The sequence below is a fragment of the Quercus robur genome, chromosome 2 (genome assembly GCF_932294415.1).
Source record: "Quercus robur chromosome 2, dhQueRobu3.1, whole genome shotgun sequence".
Lineage (NCBI taxonomy): Eukaryota > Viridiplantae > Streptophyta > Magnoliopsida > Fagales > Fagaceae > Quercus > Quercus robur.
This window is the reverse complement of record NC_065535.1, coordinates 56,552,504-56,573,753: the sequence shown is the minus strand read 5'-3', so window position 1 is coordinate 56,573,753 and position 21,250 is coordinate 56,552,504. Positions and strand designations below refer to the sequence as shown.

At 33.0% G+C, this 21,250-nt stretch overlaps 1 protein-coding gene and 1 pseudogene across 1 annotated transcript; both read left to right on the top strand.

Annotated features, from left to right (window-relative positions):
• Positions 1-247: 247 nt before the first annotated feature.
• Positions 248-8,659, top strand: LOC126700956 (probable aminotransferase TAT2; annotated as a pseudogene).
• Positions 8,660-14,478: 5,819 nt separating this feature from the next.
• Positions 14,479-17,946, top strand: LOC126714117 (receptor protein kinase TMK1). The gene is made up of 2 exons (XM_050414119.1): positions 14,479-17,009; positions 17,206-17,946. Exons 1-2 carry the CDS (start codon positions 14,651-14,653, stop codon positions 17,733-17,735), a joined length of 2,889 nt encoding a protein of 962 aa, XP_050270076.1. The 5' UTR covers positions 14,479-14,650; the 3' UTR covers positions 17,736-17,946.
• The last annotated feature ends 3,304 nt before the right edge of the window (positions 17,947-21,250 follow it).

Here is a 21,250-nt window from a genome sequence, read left to right as displayed (position 1 = left end):
CTCTGCAGAAGTGTTAAAGTTGTTATAGTAAATAATAAAGTTATGTTAGTTGTGGATCTAGATGAAAACCAGTAAAATTTGTCAAACTCAACAATTGTGAAAAATGTGAAAATTATTGTATATAGCATTACTCTCCTAGAAAAGGCCCACAGATTTTGGTTAATAGATATAAACAGGCATCCAATCTTTGTGATTGTTCTTCATGGACAAGCTTTTGAGGTTCATATGGTCATGTGGCACTTGGGACATGGCCATTCTTCAATACTTCCTCTACTACTTGACCGGTATCACGCTATGGCGAAGGAGAAGAAAGTTCAGGTAAGAACTAATGCCCTTAGTTTTTATGATATATATATATATATAAATAAAATTTTTTGAATAGGGGAGAGAGAGAGTTTTTGTGATGGGGTTAGTTAGGTAGTTTTATTGCTTTACTACGTTAGAATCAGATCTATGGGGCTCGTCTCTGTGCTCCCCTAAACAATAGGAGGTCAAACTGAAGCATTTAAAATCTCAACAAAGCCCAAGTTTGGAATTTCACACCGTTGGCATCTCTCTAGCAAGCTTCTAAGGAAACCGTTGGTATCAAAAGATTGTCCAGTCACCAAGATACTAATGAGATCAACCATGCCTGATTTGAATGAGTGTTCATGGAGATGTCATATGTTCTAGGAAAAATTATTAAGTACTTCCGAAACATGAATGAGAGATCCTACTCTAAATTTAATTAATAACATTTATTATTATGTGAGAAAAATGAGTAATACTTCGTCTTATTTTTGGAATATTGAATATTACTTTATGTTGAGGGTTGGTTTGCACGTGTTGAATACTGTTTTTGTTTTTGATGTTATTCTTGTTTCTAATGTGTAATATGCTGAATAAGTCTTGTCGTGCTGAAAAAGTCACATGAAACAGAGGTCCTACTAGTGAGTTTCGAAGTCTAGAAGATGGCATGGCAGTTAAGGCTTACAAGTAAAAAGCCTAGCTCGAGCAGGCCAATCCCACTCGCCACCACTCATGGTGCATTGTTTGCATCACCGTGTTCCTTGTAACGTGAATATAATTAATATATATTTTATTTATCTTTTATAGACACTAGAAAAATTAAGAGTTTAAATTCAATAAGAGCTGGTGTAAAACTCATTATTTACACTCTCCAATATCAATACGCCATATCAGCATTTTACAAGTTCATGAATAGGAAAAAATACATCGTACCCATTTGGATTCAAATTAATTTGGCATTTGCGTTTTGTAATCTGCGTTTTTTTTTTTTTTTTTTTTTTTTGTTCAACCCGCAATTGTTGACAAGTCAACTGTGAACAGTGCACCCGTGCACGGTTTACGAGTCCCACAAATTACACTTCTCAGTAACTTTTTCATTAAAAATTGGTCCCACAGCACTACTTACGCATTTAAAAATTATTCCGTTACAGTATTTTCAGTTTCAGTAAAAATAAACTGTATCCAAACGGATCCATCATGTCGAGTGCATGTTTCTTCCCTCTCACAGTTGATGCCCACGGCTAATGGGTCCCACAGTCCCACTAGCTTGTGAGAGGGAGGAAACATACACCTGAAACATGGTATACTTCCTCCATGAATAGGGTCTATAACAAATAGTCCTTCATCGTAGTATTTCAATTAATCAAAATTCAAAGCCCAAATCCCCCTATGTTTGAACCATGGAGCCTTTCCTACCAGAGGCGCTGCCAAGCTAAGATTGGGGACACTACGGGAGCTATCGTTTGTGGGGTGTATATTGATGGGTGTTGTATTTTTTTCATGTCACTTAGTTTCATATATTAAAAAAAAAAAAAAAAAAAAAATCTTTGTTTAGAGTAGATGAAACTACAATGTTGGTCCCTCAAGTTTACCTTCAGAGCACAATTGGTTCCTCATGTTACAATTGAGCACAATTGGTCACTCAAGTTAAAAAAATGAGTTGAGGTGAAACTACAATGTTGGTCCCTCAAGGTTACCCCTAGAGCACAATTGGTTCCTCAAGTTACAACTGAGCACAATTGGTCACTCAAGTTAAAAAAATGAGTTGTATTAGTTTTTTTACTAACTGTCATTAGTGGTGTTACTTAATGACTTGACATTTTTTTTAATGACATGACATTTTTTAAATTAAAAAAATTACAATTACTAATTTCCACGTAAGATTTTAGCAAACTGGCTCGTTTGAAATCAAATTTAAAATTATAACCCGGTTACAAATTAAATCCCATTCATTATCTAATTTTTGTTTCACAAATGCACGGAGGCGCAAGAGAGGAAAGGAGGAAAGAGAGATTGACGGACCCTAGCATGCCACGACACCGCCTCCCTTTGCTGGTGATATTGCCTCCCTCTACTGGTGACGGCGGCCTCTTGCCTCCTAGCGACGCGTTGTTCTTAGCCACTAGTGTGTCTTCTTGTTAGCACAACCACCAATACCTCACTCTCCCCTCTTTGAAAAGCCTCTCAACCTCAGGTATTGCTATTTTCTCTCTTCGCCAATGTGTTGCCATGTTGGGTGTTCTATTCATAGGGGTGTTTCTATTTATTAATAATTTTGAATGGATATTTGTAACTAAATTCAAAAGATTACATTTGGTATTGTAATTCTTTTTTTTTTTAACTTCATTTGCTTTCTGGAAATAAGGCACAAAGTTTAACAGCTTGCTAGTCAACGCTTGATAGCGTGATTAGTTAAACTACATCAGATCAACCAATTTATTTGAATTGGTGCACAATGGTTACCATTATTGTGGTGTCCAAATATCAAATTTATATATATATATATATATATATATATTGTGGTGTCCAAATATCAAATTTATATATATATATATATATATATATATATATATATATATATATATATCTAAAAATTGAAGTGTAGCATTTATTGTTGCTGCGCTTCAGTCGAGTCACATCAGTATTCATGTCATTATCATTTTTTTTTCCAATTTTTCTATAATTTTTTTTTTACGTTTACTTTTTTTTTTTTTAATTTTAATGATTACACTTTCTTCAACCTTTTTCATTCCCTTACCTTTTCATCTCTTCACTACCCTCAACCTTAATATCACTATTCATCTTTCCTTTCATCTTCCTTAATTTTGTCTCTTCATCTTTCCCTCTCTTACATTTTCATCTTCCCACTACCCTCAACCTTAATATTACTATTCATCTTTCCCTTCATCTTCCTTTATTTTGTCTCTTTATATTCACATCATTTTACTATAAATTTGTCATTCTCTTTTCTATTCTTTGCATAGTTTTTCCCCACAAAAAAAGTTCTCTCTCTCTCTCTCTCTCTCTCTCTCTCTCTCTCTCTCTCAATATTTTTTGGAGTATTTTTTTTTTCCTGCATCTCTACTTTAAGTTGATAAATTTTTGTGTTCATTATAGCTCTACTTTGAGTTGATGCGATTTAGTTTTGTGCTTTAAGTTTTTTTGTTCTTTTTTATTGTTAAATGTTATCCTATTGCGTTATTAAAAATTAAAAATAATATATATTATTATATTAAATAACATGATTTGGGTAATTTGGTGTTTATTATTATATTTTTTTAAACATTTTTTTCTTTTCATATTATTTTATTCAATATTTAAACTCAGTCACATCTTCCATATAATTAAATTATTTATGTTTTCTTTTTTTTTAAAAAAAATTAAACATATAATATTTTATTTAAATTCAAATAAATAAAATTGTACTCATTTTTTTTAACATTTACACTTTCTCCAATCTTTCTTATTCCCTTTACATTTTTATCTCTCCACTACCCTCTATCTTAATATCACTCTTCATCTTTCCCTTTATTTTCCTTATTATTGTACTCATTTTGTTTCTTCTTATTATCATCCTTTTAGTATAAATTTGACATTCTCTCTTCCATTATATGCATAATTTTTCCTCACAAAAAAATTTTATTTCTCTCTTTCTCTCTCAAATTTTTGGTGGATTTTTTTTTTTTTTTTTTGCATCTCTGCTTTAGGTTGATAAATTTTTATGCTTTTTAGAATTTTACTTTAGGTTGATGTGATTTAATTGTGTTTTAAGTTTTTGTTTTTGTTCACTCTAATTGTTAAATTTTATCATATTGCATTATAAAGAATTAAAGACAATATGTAAGAATTTAATATAAACAAACGACATTTATACATTGTTCTTGTTTAGCGCATGAATCTCTGATTTTTTTTTTTTTTTTTTTCATGATATAGGAGAGGTGATTGGTAGGCAACCTTACTCCATTTTAAAAATAAAAAAATAAAAAAAAATTAGAAAAACTGATTCCTAGACTTGAACTTAGGGTTTGTTACTTTTGGTGGAAGACACTTGCCATCACACCAGACCCTACCTATTTTGACATTTCTACTTGATAAGGAAGAATTTTCATATACTGCTAGCTAGCTCTTGAGAATACCAACAGTCTTTTACAATTAATTACTTTTTGTTTAGAAAATTGCAAATTATTTCTCTCTAAACAATAGAATTACCAAACAAAAATTATTTTAAAATTTTAAATATATTTCTATTTTAAAAAATAACCTTTGATTCAAGTTTAAAATATCAAGAGTTGTGCTAAATATGACATTTTGAGCTAAGCTAAGGAAATTTTATAACATTAGAAAAGGCGAAAAAAAACTATCAATGTGCGCTTATTCTTTCCTCACAAAGAAGCATAACCAACTAAAATAAAGTCAGGTGTGTTCCAGTTAGCTCAACTGGTAAAGTCTTTGATGGTTGAATAAGAGATTTGTGATTCAATTCTCGCCTTGCCTACACTAAATAACGATTGGTGTCTTGGTTTGATGATAAATAGTACAATTATTAGAAGTGGACCCTATAAGTTAAAATCCTATAAAAATAAAATAAAATAAAAAACAAACTAAAATAAGGATGTAGATCAATTAAAGTTCCAACATAAGTATAACAAAAAGCACTTGAAAATTTCAAACTACTGTCATTCTAATTGATGCTCATCACACTTCCATTCCTTAACAGGGCTATTGCTGAATATCTCTCTCGTGATCTGACGTACCAATTATCGGCAGATGATGTTTATCTCACTGTTGGTTGCTCACAAGCAATAGAAATCATCTGTCCTTGCTCGCCCTGGTGCAAACATCTTGCTTCCTAAACCAGGCTATCCATTCTATGATGTTCGTGCTGCTTTCAGCCATCTCCAAGTCCGCCATTATGGTCTTCTTTCCGACCAAAGTTGGGAGATTGATCTTGAATCTGTTGAAGCTCTAGCTGATGAGAACACTGTTGCTATATTTTTCATTAGTCCTGGCAATCCTTGTGGAAATGTCTTCACGTACCAGCATTTGAAAAAGGTCTGTCAAACTACACCTTAAAACTTGAAATTTCGGTTGTTTTCAATTTTGTTGTCACAATGTGAGATTAGGACTAGTGCCAATGATATATTTCTTGAAATTAAAGTTCTTGTTTTCAAGTTTTTTAGGTTGCCGAGACTGCAAAAAAACTTGGCATTCTTGTGATTGCTGATGAAGTTTACCACCGTATTGTTTTTGGGAGTGATCCATTTGTGCCAATGGGAGAGTTTGGATCAATTGTACCTGTTGTTACACTTGGGTCTATATCAAAAACGTGGATTGTTCCTGGCTGGAGGATTGGTTGGATTGTGACAAATGACCCCAGTGGTATCCTTGAAAAATCTGGGGTGAGTGGTCTATCTCTATATTTTTACTCTCTCTTTCTCTCTCCTTCTTAAGTGAGTTTTGACTACAAGGGCAATCTCTCTGTCACAGGATTTCTCTCATATGGTATTCTTTCTTTGATTTGTGGGTGAAAATAATAATTCTTGATATATCTGTAATTGATCAAATTCATCTAATAATTCTCTCGCTCACCCAATGTATGTGGAATATGAGGATTGCACATTTCTGGATTAGTTAGCAAGTGATGAATGAAAGTCAATTTCATACAGTTACCAGAAGTGTCAATAAAAATGTAGAAATCTTTGCCGACTTTAAAAGGCCACGTACAAGCTAAACAATAAGGCTTGCTTCTGTGCTAGTAAAGAGAGGGGACAATTGTATCTGCACAATGCAGTCACCAGAAGTGCTAGCCTATGCTATTGCGAATTGAACTGAAGAACATAATTCATTTTCACTTCCTTTGTCAAGTTCACATATTAATTAAGATGTCCTACTTTTTGATTGTTTCAGTTCCTTAAAAGTCGTTGAGCCGAGCATTGACATTGTCAGATTTGTATGTTTGCTTTCATATTCCCAGGTTTTGGAGAGCCTTGAAAGCTATCTCAACATATGCCCCAACCCGCAACATTCATACAGGTATATACGTAATTTAAGAAGCCTCCTTTTGGGTATCATATAATGTTCTATGTACATATAACAGTGTACTAACATTTGAACTTAATCATATTCTCACTTGTTCAAATATTCGTAAGTCCTCATTTTCAAGTATTGCACATAAGCAGATAAAAACGCCAATTGACAGGGCTTCTAGGCCCTAATATCTGGGAGAATACCTGACCACCTATATCAGAAGCCTCATACGAACATATAGACAACAATTTTTATCATTTCCTATTTAAATATATTAGTATTTTATATATCAAATTCTGTGTTACCCTTAATTGCATCAATTATTCAATTTACTCGTACCTCATTGAATTAGAATTTATGTTTGTTTCAATTTATCATTTTTTTTTTCATTATATCCTTTTCTCTGTCTTTTTTTTCTGCAACCATACAAAAACTTTAGTCTTTAGCACTGTATTAGTTTATTTAATTGTTAACACTTGATATCTTTCACTCAAATCAGTTTCACTTCTATTTCCTAACAAACCCCTGCCCCGCTGATGGAGCCATAATAAGCCCATAATTGCAAAAGAAAGTTCAGCAGAACTTGTGTATGATAAACAATTTTACGAATTATGACAATGGTAATTGGAGTTTCCTTCTTACATTAATTTTTTCTAAAACTAATTCTCTTGTATGCGTGTCCAATGCATATGAATTTATCATTGCTTTGTATTTGTTCTACATGTTCGGCCGTGATCATTGAGGTAATAGAGCTGCCGAAGACTCATATTAGAATGAAATCTGGCTTGTCCTTTTAAATATGCCATTTGCTTCCCCTACCTGCATGTACATTTATCAAGATAAATCATCATCTTTGATAACTTTTCCAAAGTACAATGAGACATGTATGAAAATCCATCCTCTTATATTTCATAGCCCTTACCAAGAACAATGACTTATTCTTTGTTACAGGGAGCAGTTGCTCAGATCCATGAGAATACAAAAGATGATTTCTTCTCAAAAATTATTAACATAATCAGAGAAGCTGCAAATATTTGTTATGATAGAATTAAAGAGATTCCTTGCCTTACGTGTCCACACAAACCCGCAGGATCTATGTCTGTAATGGTAAAGACATTTAAAATTACAGATTTGTAGTGCTTCAACATTAACATTGTCAACATTTTTGAATGAAAATTTCTTTGCAAAAATAAAATAAAATCACAGGCGAACTTAAACCTGTCACTTCTTGAAGACATCAGTGATGATATGGACTTTTGCTTCAAGCTTGCCAAGGAGGAATCTGTGATTGTTCTACCAGGTAAGAATTATACTTGTTGCCATTGCTTTAAATCATTCTCATTCTTTTTGCATGCATACTTTTTTTTTTTTAAATTGCATTCTCAACTAGGCTATGTATTGCATCAAAGATCTAGCATATGAAATTTCTAATTCTACTCGTTTTTTAGTAGGGATGTTTGGTAAGAACTTAGCATACCTAATGCCTAAATTAGGGTTGTTGAATATTAGTTAGGAAAATTCTTAGTTTACATTGTACTAGCATTAATATAAGATTTACATTGATAGTACAATGTAAACCTATAATTAACCTATCAATTAATCTGTCCCATCTGAAGTCCAATTATATTCGAAAATTTTCTTATAACACAAATTCTAGTGTGTCACTAACCTTTTCAAGAAGACTCTGATCATATATATATAAGAAATTCTTGAAAAATTTGGATGTCGATCATGACTATTACAACTAATTAAATTGATATCCTTTACCAATTGATGGACAAAAGAGAGGAAGAAAATGAGCTGCTACCCTGGCCAACAAACAGAAAAACTAACAATCTTGGACAATGATGTCAATATAAAAACTCAAAAACCTAGTGTTTAGATCCTTGTAAATACGTATACATGTATGAAATTGTTTGTACGTCTTCGTAGATGTAGCTGCTACTCTAATCAGAATTTTTTGTTTTATTTTATTTTTTATTTTTTTTCTTTTTAAAATGCTATCTTATTAATCATAGACACTTGCGTTTTGCAGGGTGTGTTGTTGGAATGAAAAATTGGATCCGCATAACTTTTGCTATTGAGCCCGCTTCTCTTGAAGAAGGCCTTAATAGGATCAAAACATTCTACCATAGGCATAGTAGAGGCAATAACTATAAATTTTTCATTCTAGTTATGGAGGTTCTTCTCCTATTTAAGCTATTCAAACATCTTTGCTCGTTATCTGAAATCTCTCCATAAGACCTTGGAACTTTATTAGACTTTAGTTCAATTCAAATTTCTGCTTTAGAATAAAGATTTAAGGTTCGCTTATGATGATTAATGACTAAGATAGAGATTAGACTCTGTTGGGTTTATTTTTACCCCAATTAATTTTAATCAATTATCCAAATTGATTAAATTATTAAATTATGCAAATATTCAATTATAATGCATTGGGCACAACCATATCACTTATCTAGAGTTCAAAGTAGCGAAAAATAAATTTGATATAGATGATATGGTCATGATAGGAAAACCTAAATAGAAAAACCCATAGTGGGCGCGGGATTATATATAGGTCACCTATCCTTGAAGACTTCACTAACTAAGATTGAGGTTAAAAGTACAATGAAAATATCTGATCCTGAAGTACCTACCTACGATAAAACCTACTGAGCTAAGTGCAACTCCAACTCGATTGGATTACTCTTCTTAACGGCCTTCTTCAATGTGTGTTGATCTTCAATCCGTGACCGAATTCACAACAGCAAGTCTATGCTAGATCCTTTAAATAATACAACAAATAGGGCTCGAATTGGGAATGGTAAAATTGATAGAAACTTGGTTACACAAACCCTAACAACATAGACAGAGTTTTCTCTCTCTGCTATTTAGGGATGGCTTATAATGTCCTTTAAATAACACAACAAATGGGGCTCAGATTGGGTTTGAAACAAACAAATTATGGGCTTTTCGCGTTGCTGATTCCCACATCTTGATAAATCAACTAGAAGTCGAGGTTCAGTAGATCAAGAAAGAGTCGAATAAGAGTCGAGGAAACAAATACTTTTATTTATAAACTAGATTCTTAAGTTGTTTTCTTGTTTCTTTAACATGGAACTTTAACACTATAAATTAAGAATCAAATGCATCAAAAAGTGTCTTTTCACTCGAATTTGGCAACACATTAAAGTTTGGCCCTAGCCCTGTGTTATTTCTTAAATCATAATTTGCTTCTCCCTATCTCCCCCCACCCCCCCCCCCCCCCTCTTCTTTTAAGTCTAAGAACGGGATGCTCAAAAAAAAAAAAAGGGGTCTAAATAGGGAGATTGTCAATGTGAAATTATCCTTTATTCTTCTTTGTGAAATTATTGTCCATTTAGATTTCCAAATATCATTCAAACGAACGCGAAGAACATTTGATTTTAGGTAAAAAAAAAATACCAAATTAGTCTTAATGTCAAGATCAAAATGTGGACTCAAGATCAAGATGAAATAGTAGTCTAAAAAATATCAAATTGGTCTTAATGTCAAGACTAAAACGTGGTCTCAAAGATCGAGACCAAATAGTAGTCATGACTTTTAGATGGTATAAAATCAAGTTTAATCATTTTAATAAGAGTTTTTTTTTTTTTTTTTTCAAATATAAAACTTTCAACCTTAAGTCCTTAAGGAAGCTGTGGGGTAAATTAATGTCCCGCAACAATTTAGAGTAATAAAGAAATACTTGAATGTTATACAACTAAGAACAATTAATATAATTGCATAATGCAACTAGCGACACCCATTAATATTATTCAATTCAGCGTCATGATTATTGATTAGCGTACTCCCAACAAATAAGGCCATGTGCACAGTGCCTGTCCTTGCTTCTGCACTAAACATGTAAACATATCAACACGTGTGATGCATAACAAAACAAATTTCCATGCGCGAGGAGGAAGCACATGTTAGTTAGAGCAGAAGAATTTCCAAATTTTTGTACTATTTGGAGAATAAACAGTAACTTAGTTTTTAGTTACTCACTTTTTCAAATACACTTTTAATAAATTCTCTATCACATTCTCTATCTCATTTAAATATTATTTCTTCATTCATTATTTATTCTTTTTTTAATAACTACACATCTTCCAACTTTTTTTTATTCAACATCCTTAGGGTACTGGTTAAGAATCCCGTTTAAGAAAATTTTTATGGGAAAAGAAAAAAAAAAAACAATTAATGTTTTGACAGTTTTTTTCATTCCTATAAAAGTGATGTTAAAAAGCATGACCCTTATTATAATAGGAAAAAAGCATTTAAAGAGTGAACAGTAACTCATTAGACTTGATGTGCTACTATTCATGAGCCAAAAAAAAAAAATTAGGAATAAAGAGTCCATTGGAGAGCTTTTTTTGGGTTTCACTCTTTATTATATAGAGAATTTTAGGTTTACATAGGTCATTGGAGATGCTCTTATAAGGCTAACATAAAACTAAAGTTTTTTAATTTTTTTTAAAATTTTTTTAATATGAAAAAAAAGCATCATACGTGTGATTATTGACCCCGCCCACTTGAATCCACAATATGCATGGCGTGGGGCACCACTGAGTGTGTTAGGGCTATTTTATGTCGTGACACAACATTTTTGAGAAGCACGTGACTCGAACTAGACAACTCATGGACCCACAAGTATGATCCAATCCAAAACTCCTACCAATGCACCATACTCCAAGGAGCCCTTAAAACTAAAGTTATACTAGTTCGTTTTAGATTCTATTACATACATGGATTTTCAATGATTTTAATTATGTGGCTACATTAATTAATGCAATACATCATTTTATAAAAAAAAAATTTAATTCAATTATGTTATTTATGGTCAACCAGGGATGGAGCCACTGTTTTTTTATAAACTGTTTTGATAGCAAATTTTTATTGTTTCGCATCTAGGCCAACTACTTACATCATTTTTTACTTACTAATAACCACTCATCACATCATCAATTTATAAAAAAAGTTTATAACTCTAGCATTTTCTTCATTTTAGAGACTATAAAAAAAAATCTAAAACTAAATGTACAAGCCCAAAAAAAATTAGTTTAATAACAAAAATTACCAATAATAAAACTGAAAATAAAATAAAAAAAATAAACCCAATCAACCAATTTTATCCAAAATAAACAACTTTGCCATTTAAAAAATTTTAAACAAAAATAATTTTGATCTTACCCAAAAAAAAAAAAAAAAAAAAACCACAGTGGCTAAGTAGCTACAAAGTCGGAGGTTAAAACCACTGCACACAGCCAACAGTAAAGTCGTCTCCCTAACTCTAAGTTTTGGCTTCAGCCCTGTAGTCAACACAACAAAATTTGGGTCCAATTATTTAAATTTAGGCCCTAAAGTTGTTAAATGACATAATTTTAATATACTAAAATTATGTTTTTATTTTTTTTATTTTAGTGGTATTTTGGGTTAAATAATGTGTTTGAACTTGGTGAGAATGTAATTAAGTGTGTGTGTTTAACCGTTAGTTTTTTTTTTTTTTTTTAATTATGTCTTTTTTTGCTTAAATATATATGAAAATGAGATTCCAAATGTTGTATGATATTATCACATTACAAATAAATATTCCAAAATTGAACTATAAAGAAACCAAATTAAATGATATTATCACATTACAAATAAATATTCCAAAATTGAACTATAAAGAAACCAAATTAAATGATATTATCACATTACAAATAAATATTCCAAAATTGAACTATAAAGAAACCAAATTAAAATAATTGCAACTCAGAGGTGGCAGTTTGCATTTTAGTCAAGTTCACTCGTGTGTTTGACACCTAACCCAACTCCTATACCTATATAAACTTTTAGAACTAGCAAAATTGGACGCTTTTTTTTTCTTTTTTTTTTTGAGAATCAGCAAAATTGGACTTGGGGCTACTAACTTGCCTGAATCCTCACGAAAAGAAAGGGTATAGGTTCCCGTATTAAAAAAATAAAAAAAAAGGTATGGGTAATAGAAATAGCAATTGTTTTAGTCTAATAAGATTCTGAGCTCATAGGCAATTTTGACCAGACCTGATTAAGTTGAATCTGGACCTAACTTGACCCATACATCAAGCCTCAATTATTATATTTAAATCTTAGGTTTTTTTACTGACTCGTTTTTTTAAAATGAAAATAAAAACTAATAACATTAATCATCAACTTGAAGTGCAAGTTTCAAATATAAATATTTTTAATTTCATATCTACTACTAATTAACACTGGGAAATTTTTTTTTTTTTTTAAAGTTGATTATATATTTTATTCTTAATTATTTACTTTCTTTCCCTAACATGTTATATGTTAATCTTAAAACCTTATATATTGTATGATTTTGGATCGATTTTTTCTTTTAATTTTTCAGCTGATTTGCTTCAATACAACTTTTTAAGAACATCAATTTTTTTTTTTAGTAACACCATAGTCAACATTCTACAAATAATCCTTCAATAGAAAGCTAATATAAATAATACTTAGTTATGTGTCTAGATGATGTAATTTTTAATTTATGTTTCTTGTATAACACGTATACACATTTTTTTTTCTTTTGTATAATTATTTGACTAGTAAACTATTAGAATTAAATACCATGCTATAAGTTTAGTAATTTATATATTACTAGTCGCTAACCCGTGCGATGCACGGGAAAACAATTAGAAAATAATAAAGCATGCATATATTAAAAGACAATTTAAGTTCATGTGTGCTTGCAAGGGACACATACCTAAATAGTTCTTGCGGTAGAAATAAAGGCCTTATCTTTGAGATAAAGAACTGATGTAAACAAACTAACCTTACATAAAACAAATTAAAAAAAAAAAAAAACATAAAACTGATGTCACGGGAAATTCAGCCACATAGTAGTAATATATAAATCTCTTAAAACCTAAACGTAAGGACTAAATATTTATGCGTCTTCTCTTGCTTTCCTGATGTATTTGGTTAAAAACATAAAACTAATGTCACGGGAAATTTAGCCACATAGTAGTAATATATAAATCTCATAAAACCTAAACCTAAACCTAAACCTAAACGTAAGGACTAAATATATAAACAAACTAACCTTACAAAAGCTGAACTTTATAAGCTAAAATCTATACCGTGAGTTGTAGATCTTGAATGCTATACCGTGCGTTTAGGGCTTCCTACATCTGAAGAGAGAGAGAGTTTGCAGAAACCAAAAAAAATCTCTCTATAACTTAAGAAACACAATATAATAAAATCAAAGAGATACAATTTTCAGAGGACAAAATATTATAGATAATTTAAAAAAATTTTGGTTTAATTCTTGAACACCGCAACACCATAAAATTCATACTAATAATAATATTTTATGATAGCGCAGTTAGAATTTTGGTAAAGTACTATATATTAATTAATATATAAACAAAACTAACCTTACAAAAGCTGAACTTTATAAGCTAAAATCTATACCGTGCATTGTAGATCTTGAATGCTTTAGGGCTTCCTACGTCTGGAGAGAGAGAAAGTTTGCAGAAACCGTGGCTTTATATTTCTTAACTTGAGAGAGGGGTAAGGTTGCTAGGGTTTTGAGGAGTTATAATTTTTATTTATTTTTTATTTTTTAAATATTGTGCTGACGTGGAAAATTGTGGTGCCAGCAAAGGCTTCGGTTTTATATATATATATATATATATATATATATATATAGATTAATTAAATTTATTTTTTATTTGATTTAAGCATTTAAAAAGAAAAAATACACCATGCCTCCCCATGCATGATTTACCATATTTTCCCTTGAAAGTATGTTAAAAACCGGAAAAGGATAATAGGAATAATAATTCTACATTTTTACTCCAATAAGCTTTAAGAATAAATAATAACAAAAATCAACTTTTTACTATACAATTCATAAATCAAAAAACTATTGTTATCAACTTAAAAAAAAAAAAGAGTTAACTTTTTGATTATCTCAAATCTTTAAAAACCATTATTAACCAATATCCAGAGTCGAAGTGCCAATTACAACTTGGTCTCGTGCCCGGGGGGCCAGGAATCAGAACCCTACTTATACAAGTTACAAGTCACATCCAGCCTTTCACCACTGTTATGACAGCCATAGCTTTCAGACCTTTGGACCCCACAACCCCATGTGCAATTTCTCTCAAATCCTCGAAACCAACCCTAACTTGAAACTTCTCTCTGTCTTTTTGCTACGTTCAGTTTCCAAGTTCCAACCTTTGTGTTTTCTTGTTTCTTAACTCAACCCAGCTCATCCAATGCACCTGAAACAACCTTGAAAAACCTTCTTCACAAACTTTCCTAAACACCCATCTCTCTGCTTCCCTCTCTAAAAATGAAGAAGAAAACTCACTCTGAACACAACAACAAGCTCTTGCTTTTAGCCATTGTTGTTTCTGGGTTCTCTTCAATCTTCCTCTGTGTTAGCTCTCAAGCAAACCCGCCGGCGAGTTCAGATGACACTTCAGTAATGTTAGCTCTCAAGAAGACTCTCAATGCACCCGACTCTCTCGGCTGGTCTGACCCGGACCCTTGCCTCTGGAACCATGTGGTCTGCTCAGATAACAAACGGGTCACCCGGATCCAAATCGGCCATCAAAGCCTCAAAGGTACACTCCCTCCAACCCTGCAAAACTTGACCCAACTGGAACGCTTAGAGCTTCAATTCAACGAACTCTCAGGTCCACTTCCTAGCTTAAATGGCTTAGCTTCATTACAAGTACTTTTACTAAGTAGCAACCAGTTTAGTTTCATTCCTAGTGATTTCTTTACTGGTATGTCTTCGCTTCAGTCTCTTGAGATTGATAATAATCCATTTGCCGGTTGGGAAATCCCTGAAACTCTGAAAGACGCTTCCACACTTCAGAACTTTTCGGCCAACTCGGCCAATATTACTGGAACCATACCCGAGTTTTTCAGTGCCGATGTGTTTCCTGGTCTGACTAATTTGCACTTGGCTTTCAATAGCTTACAAGGTGGCTTGCCTTTGACATTTGCTCACTCACAAATTGAGTCCTTGTGGGTTAATGGGCAAGCAAGTGATGGTAAGCTTAGTGGCCCCATTGATGTTATACAAAACATGACTTTCTTGCAAGAGGTTTGGTTGCAAAGTAATGCCTTTTCGGGTCCTTTGCCCGATTTTACAAGCTTGAAAGAGTTGGAGAGCTTGAGTTTGAGGGATAACAAGTTTACAGGCCCTGTGCCGGTGTCATTGTTGAGTCTTAAATCTTTGAAGGTAGTGAATTTGACAAACAATTTGCTTCAAGGACAAATGCCTGAGTTCTCAAGTGGGGTGGTAATGGATATGTCCAGTGACTCAAATAGCTTTTGTTTGCCCACTCCTGGTAAGTGTGATTCTAGAGTGAATACATTGCTTTCGATTGTGAAATTAATGGGTTATCCGCTAAAGTTTGCGACTAGTTGGACTGGAAATGATCCGTGTGTGAATTGGATTGGGATCACTTGTAGCAATGGGAATATAACTATTGTGAATTTTCAGAATCTGGGTCTTACAGGTTCGATTTCTACGGAGTTTTCATCTCTCAAATCGTTGCAAAAACTCATACTTGCTGATAACAATCTTACGGGTTCAATTCCGGTGGAACTTACTACTCTGCCTGCGCTTGCTGAGCTAGATGTTTCAAACAATCAGCTGTATGGGAAAATCCCAGCTTTTAAGAGTAATGTGATGGTGAAGACTAATGGTAACCCTGATATAGGAAAGGAGAAAAGTAGTTCTTCAACTTCAGGTGCACCATCTCAGAATCCAGTGAGTCCATCTACAGGTACAGGTTCTCAAAATAGCGGTGGTTCTGGAAAAGGTGGCAAGAAATCCTCGACAATTATAGGATTAATTGTGTTTTCCATCGTTGGAGGTGTGTTTCTGATTTTCTTGATTGGTTTGTTGGTTTTCTGTCTGAACAAGATGAAGCAAAAGCGATTTAGCAGAGTACAGAGCCCAAATGCAATGGTGATTCATCCTCGCCATTCTGCATCTGATAGTGAGAGTGTGAAGATCACAGTTGCAGGTTCGAGTGTTAGTGTTGGTGCAGTCAGTGAGGCGCAAAATCTTCCTAGCGGTGAGCCTGGTGACATACAAATGGTTGAAGCAGGTAACATGGTGATATCGATCCAAGTCCTCAGGAACGTGACTAACAATTTCAGTGAACAAAATATATTAGGACAAGGAGGTTTTGGGACTGTCTACAAAGGGGAGTTGCATGATGGTACTAAGATTGCAGTAAAGAGAATGGAGTCCGGGGTAATAGCTGGCAAGGGATTGACTGAATTTAAGTCTGAGATTGCCGTTTTGACTAAGGTCCGGCACCGGCATCTTGTTGCCCTTCTTGGTTACTGCTTGGATGGGAATGAGAGGCTTCTTGTATATGAGTACATGCCTCAGGGCACACTCAGCAGGCATATATTCAACTGGGCAGAAGAAGGATTGAAACCACTGGAATGGACCAAAAGGTTGACCCTTGCCTTAGACGTGGCAAGGGGTGTTGAGTATCTCCATGGGTTGGCCCATCAAAGCTTTATACATAGGGACTTAAAGCCTTCAAACATTCTTCTTGGAGATGATATGAGAGCTAAGGTTGCGGATTTTGGCCTTGTGCGTCTTGCTCCAGAAGGGAAAGGCTCAATTGAGACAAGAATTGCTGGAACTTTCGGATACTTGGCGCCGGAATATGCAGGTACTTCATGTTCCATTTCTGTACACTTCAATAATTGTGAACGTTCTTTTAGGCCTAGATGGATAACAAATCTATTTTTCTTGATATAGCAATGCATTAAATCTGGCATTAAACTTGCTCTAGAATGCATTTCATTTTCGTGGATGTTCCTTGGTTTACACCAACTTAAAATTATTTGTTTTACTTATGATTACAGTTACTGGTCGAGTGACAACCAAGGTCGACATATTTAGTTTTGGGGTGATTTTGATGGAGCTAATCACTGGGAGAAAAGCACTCGATGAGACCCAGCCTGAGGAGAGCATGCACCTTGTAACATGGTTCAAAAGAATGTACATCAACAAGGATTCGTTCTGCAAGGCAATTGACCCCACGATTGACCTCAATGAGGAAACAATTGCGAGTATAAGCAAAGTTGCTGAGTTGGCAGGATATTGTTGTGCAAGGGAACCATTTCAAAGACCCGACATGGGTCATGCTGTCAACGTGCTGTCATCTCTGGTTGAGCTTTGGAAACCAAGTGACCAAAATCCAGAAGACTTGTATGGCATTGACCTCGAAATGTCCTTGCCTCAAGCACTTAAGAAGTGGCAGGCTTATGAAGGTGGAAGCAACATGGAATCTTCTTCCTCTTCACTTGTTCCAAGTTTAGACAATACTCAGACCAGCATACCAACACGCCCATACGGATTTGCTGAGTCTTTTACATCTGCAGATGGCAGATGAGAAGTGGTTGTAAATGATGTTGATGCTGGTTTTGCATGTTCATTCTAATGCTTCTTCCTTGCTGTTCTCTGTGTAGACTTGGTTGGTCTCTTGATGTGTTATAGTCTCATCCCACTGTCTGATATTTTTCTTGGTAATGCAGTTTAATATTCATCACTTGTTTTTGGAAATGAAATGAGTTAGATTCTCAAAGACACCATTTTTGTTGATAGCTTTGCATCTTCAATTGTCATCCTACATTAATTTGCAAGAGACATGACATGATGACAATATTTTGAACATTATCTTATGACATGATTTCTAATAATAGCTTCAGTTTCTTCAGCAACCCCATTATAATCGAAATGACTTGAAATTTGGAAGGACTAAATGTAATGTCCTGATGCGCCCTTAATGTTTTCTATAAGACATTGTGGTCCACTGGACAACCAAAACTTTGATACAATGAGTAATTATGTCAATGGAGCTGTTGGGGCAGGTTGAGTGACCAACTATTATACTGAATCAACTTTATATAATCAAATCTATATAAAATTAGTATGGTCCTAACTCCTAAGTTTAATCAAATCGTCAAGAGCCTTATTATCAATAAATAAATAAATAAATTGTCAAGAGCCTCTATTATCTTGCGACTGCCTCTCTAACTGTCGGAATCGGACCCTGGATAAAGGTGCCTTCATCTTATTGTAGTAAAAAAAAAGAAAAAAAAAATCTTATCATAATATGTAACAGTAAATTTTATATATTTAGAAGTAAATCATTTTCAAATGACCTTTAGACTAGTGGCACATCCTCATCTAGAAAAATGAGAAACTAGTTTCAACTCCATGGACAAATGAATCTCCTTTTTCATATAAGAATCTACTTTGTTTTTTTTTTTGATAGGAATCTACTTTGTTTTCTTTGATAAGATTCTACCTTTTTTATTAGTTGGTTTTGACTTTCAAGAATACATAAAGTAAGAACGTAGGAAAGTAGTAAGAAAAAGTCCATTCAACTATCTCTCAGGACAAGAATAGTGTGCAGCTTTTGAAGAAATTATTTAGATCCAAGGAAATCTGAATTGTTATAAACGGTGTATATTCTTATCCATTTAAAGAACTTTTTATGGGAAATTCATTGCAAGTTATAACTAGTAAATTAACCCATGTTAAATGGCGAAGATAGATGGGGAGGTAAAAATTATGTGTATGTAAAAAGGGAAAAATTAAGGGCATGTTTGGGTTTTTTTTTTTCTTTTTTTTTAATCACTCATCATTCATCACTCAATTTTCGTCACTCATTACTCACCACTTAAAATACCCCAATTTTTCCAATCCCACCCGTTTGGACACTGTTTTCAGTTCACATCACTCAAAATTTTCAACTTTTTGTGGGCCCCATACTTGTAACTTCGTGCAGCTTTTACTCTTTTTTTTCTTTTTTCCTTCAACTCCCAATACCCAAACTCATCGAACCTTAAAAAAAAAAATAATAAAAAAAATAAAAAAAATGATGAAGAAGACCAGACCAGACCCAACGTGAAAAGGAAAAGAAAAAAAGAAGAAGAAGAAGATCACCTAGTGTGAAAGGAAAAAGAAAAAAAGAAAAAAAGAAAACCCAAACTCACCGAACCTAGTGAAAAAAAGAAAAAAAAAGACGATGATGAAGAAGACCAAACCAAACCCAGTGTGGAAGGAAAAAAAAAAAAAAATGATGAAGAAGACCAGACCAGACCCAACGTGAAAAGGAAAAGAAAAAAAGAAGAAGAAGAAGATCACCTAGTGTGAAAGGAAAAAGAAAAAAAGAAAACCCAAACTCACCGAACCTAGTGAAAAAAAGAAAAAAAAAGACAATGATGAAGAAGACCAAACCAAACCCAGCGTGGAAGGAAAAAAAAAAAAAAAAAAAAATTCTCCCAAACTCACCAAACCCAATGACCAAAAAAACAAAAGGGTCAAAAGTTGCAGTTGGACTCTAACCGTGGGACCCTCAGTGTGTGTTTAATTACCAAAATACCATTAGAAACTGAAATTAAGTAATTGAAACAAATCCAAATAGAGTTTTTTTGTGGGACCCACATATTTTGAATTATGAGTGATAGAAACAGAGTTATGAGTTATAGAAACAACAAATCCAAACAACCCTTTAACCCACTTTTCTCTCATACTTGACTAGCTCCACAGTCCACAAAAATGTGGGAGTCAAAATTGTAATGCTTGTGTGTTTTTTTTTTTTTTTTTTTTAAAGATTTATGAGAGTCTGTAAGTATGGTTAGTGAGATTTGGATTAGTATGTTTGTAGTCTATATCATTGATGGTAAGTTTTGATTGGTGGTATCTATAGACATAGGCAAAGAGTTGGTCGAGCTTGTGCCATCACCACAGATCAAGAGTCCGTTTGGTAACGTTGTTCTAGTAACGTTATTTGTATTTTTTGGAAATATGTGTGAGTGAAAAGTGTGTAAAAATTTTACATGTTGTTTAAAAATTAAAAACTATTGCTTAAAATGCGATACCAAACGGCACTATCACAAGAATATATTTTTTTTAATAAAAAAATGGAATACCAAAAGAAATATTATTGAAAAAAACAAGTCTAAATTGTAAATGGCAAACTTTAAGTTTATGGTCATTTTGATTTTATTCCTTATGCTTAAAATTTCGAATTTACGTACTTAACATTTGCATTCATTTTTATTCTTGTACTTTTGTTCATTCCTATTAATGACACAATTATTCAATGTCATATAAACCAGTAATATGAGTTAATTAGTCCAATTCAGATATGTCACCTAAATTAAATTGCACGAAAAATTATAGAAATTAAAACAATATAGTAACTCAAAGTATTTATTTTGTTAGCATTTAAACAAGCGCTACCCACTCCACCATGCCTCACTACCCACACTAGCCCCGCTACAACATGAGGTGGTATCTCAAGGAATGGTTTCATGAGACTTTTCTCTCATAGAGAGAATGTTAGAACCCAGAAATATATGGCTTCCATATGAGATAATTTTCTTTGCAATACATTTTTACCACACTAAAATCAAAACGCGTTCAGCCAATATAGAATAAAATACACAAGCACAACAGCAAGAAAACCCAGATTTGCACCATAAACATAGACTAAACCAATTCAGATCCACACCCAACTAAAATTTTTATGTGCTGAATTGCTTAGTTAGGCTTTAACGGAATAAGTTTTTTTTTCCCTTATTAATGAGTACCTTTAGGGCATTTGTTAATAGACCATTTAAAAAAAGTTCTAATACTACTTTTATGGAAAATAAAATTAAAAAAAAACTGTAAAAAAAAATATTTTAACTTACCTCTAGTACTTTTTTAAAATGAATCTTCTTTTATTTTAATAAGAGACTGTCAAATCATCCATTAACTAAATAAAAGATAGGATCATAGGAATTAAAACTCACTATCACCTGCCATTGTATATTTAAAATAAAAGGACATGTCCAGTTAAATAAACACTGAAGGTAAGCCAACTCTTAAAATAGTTAGTTACTTTAATAGGTG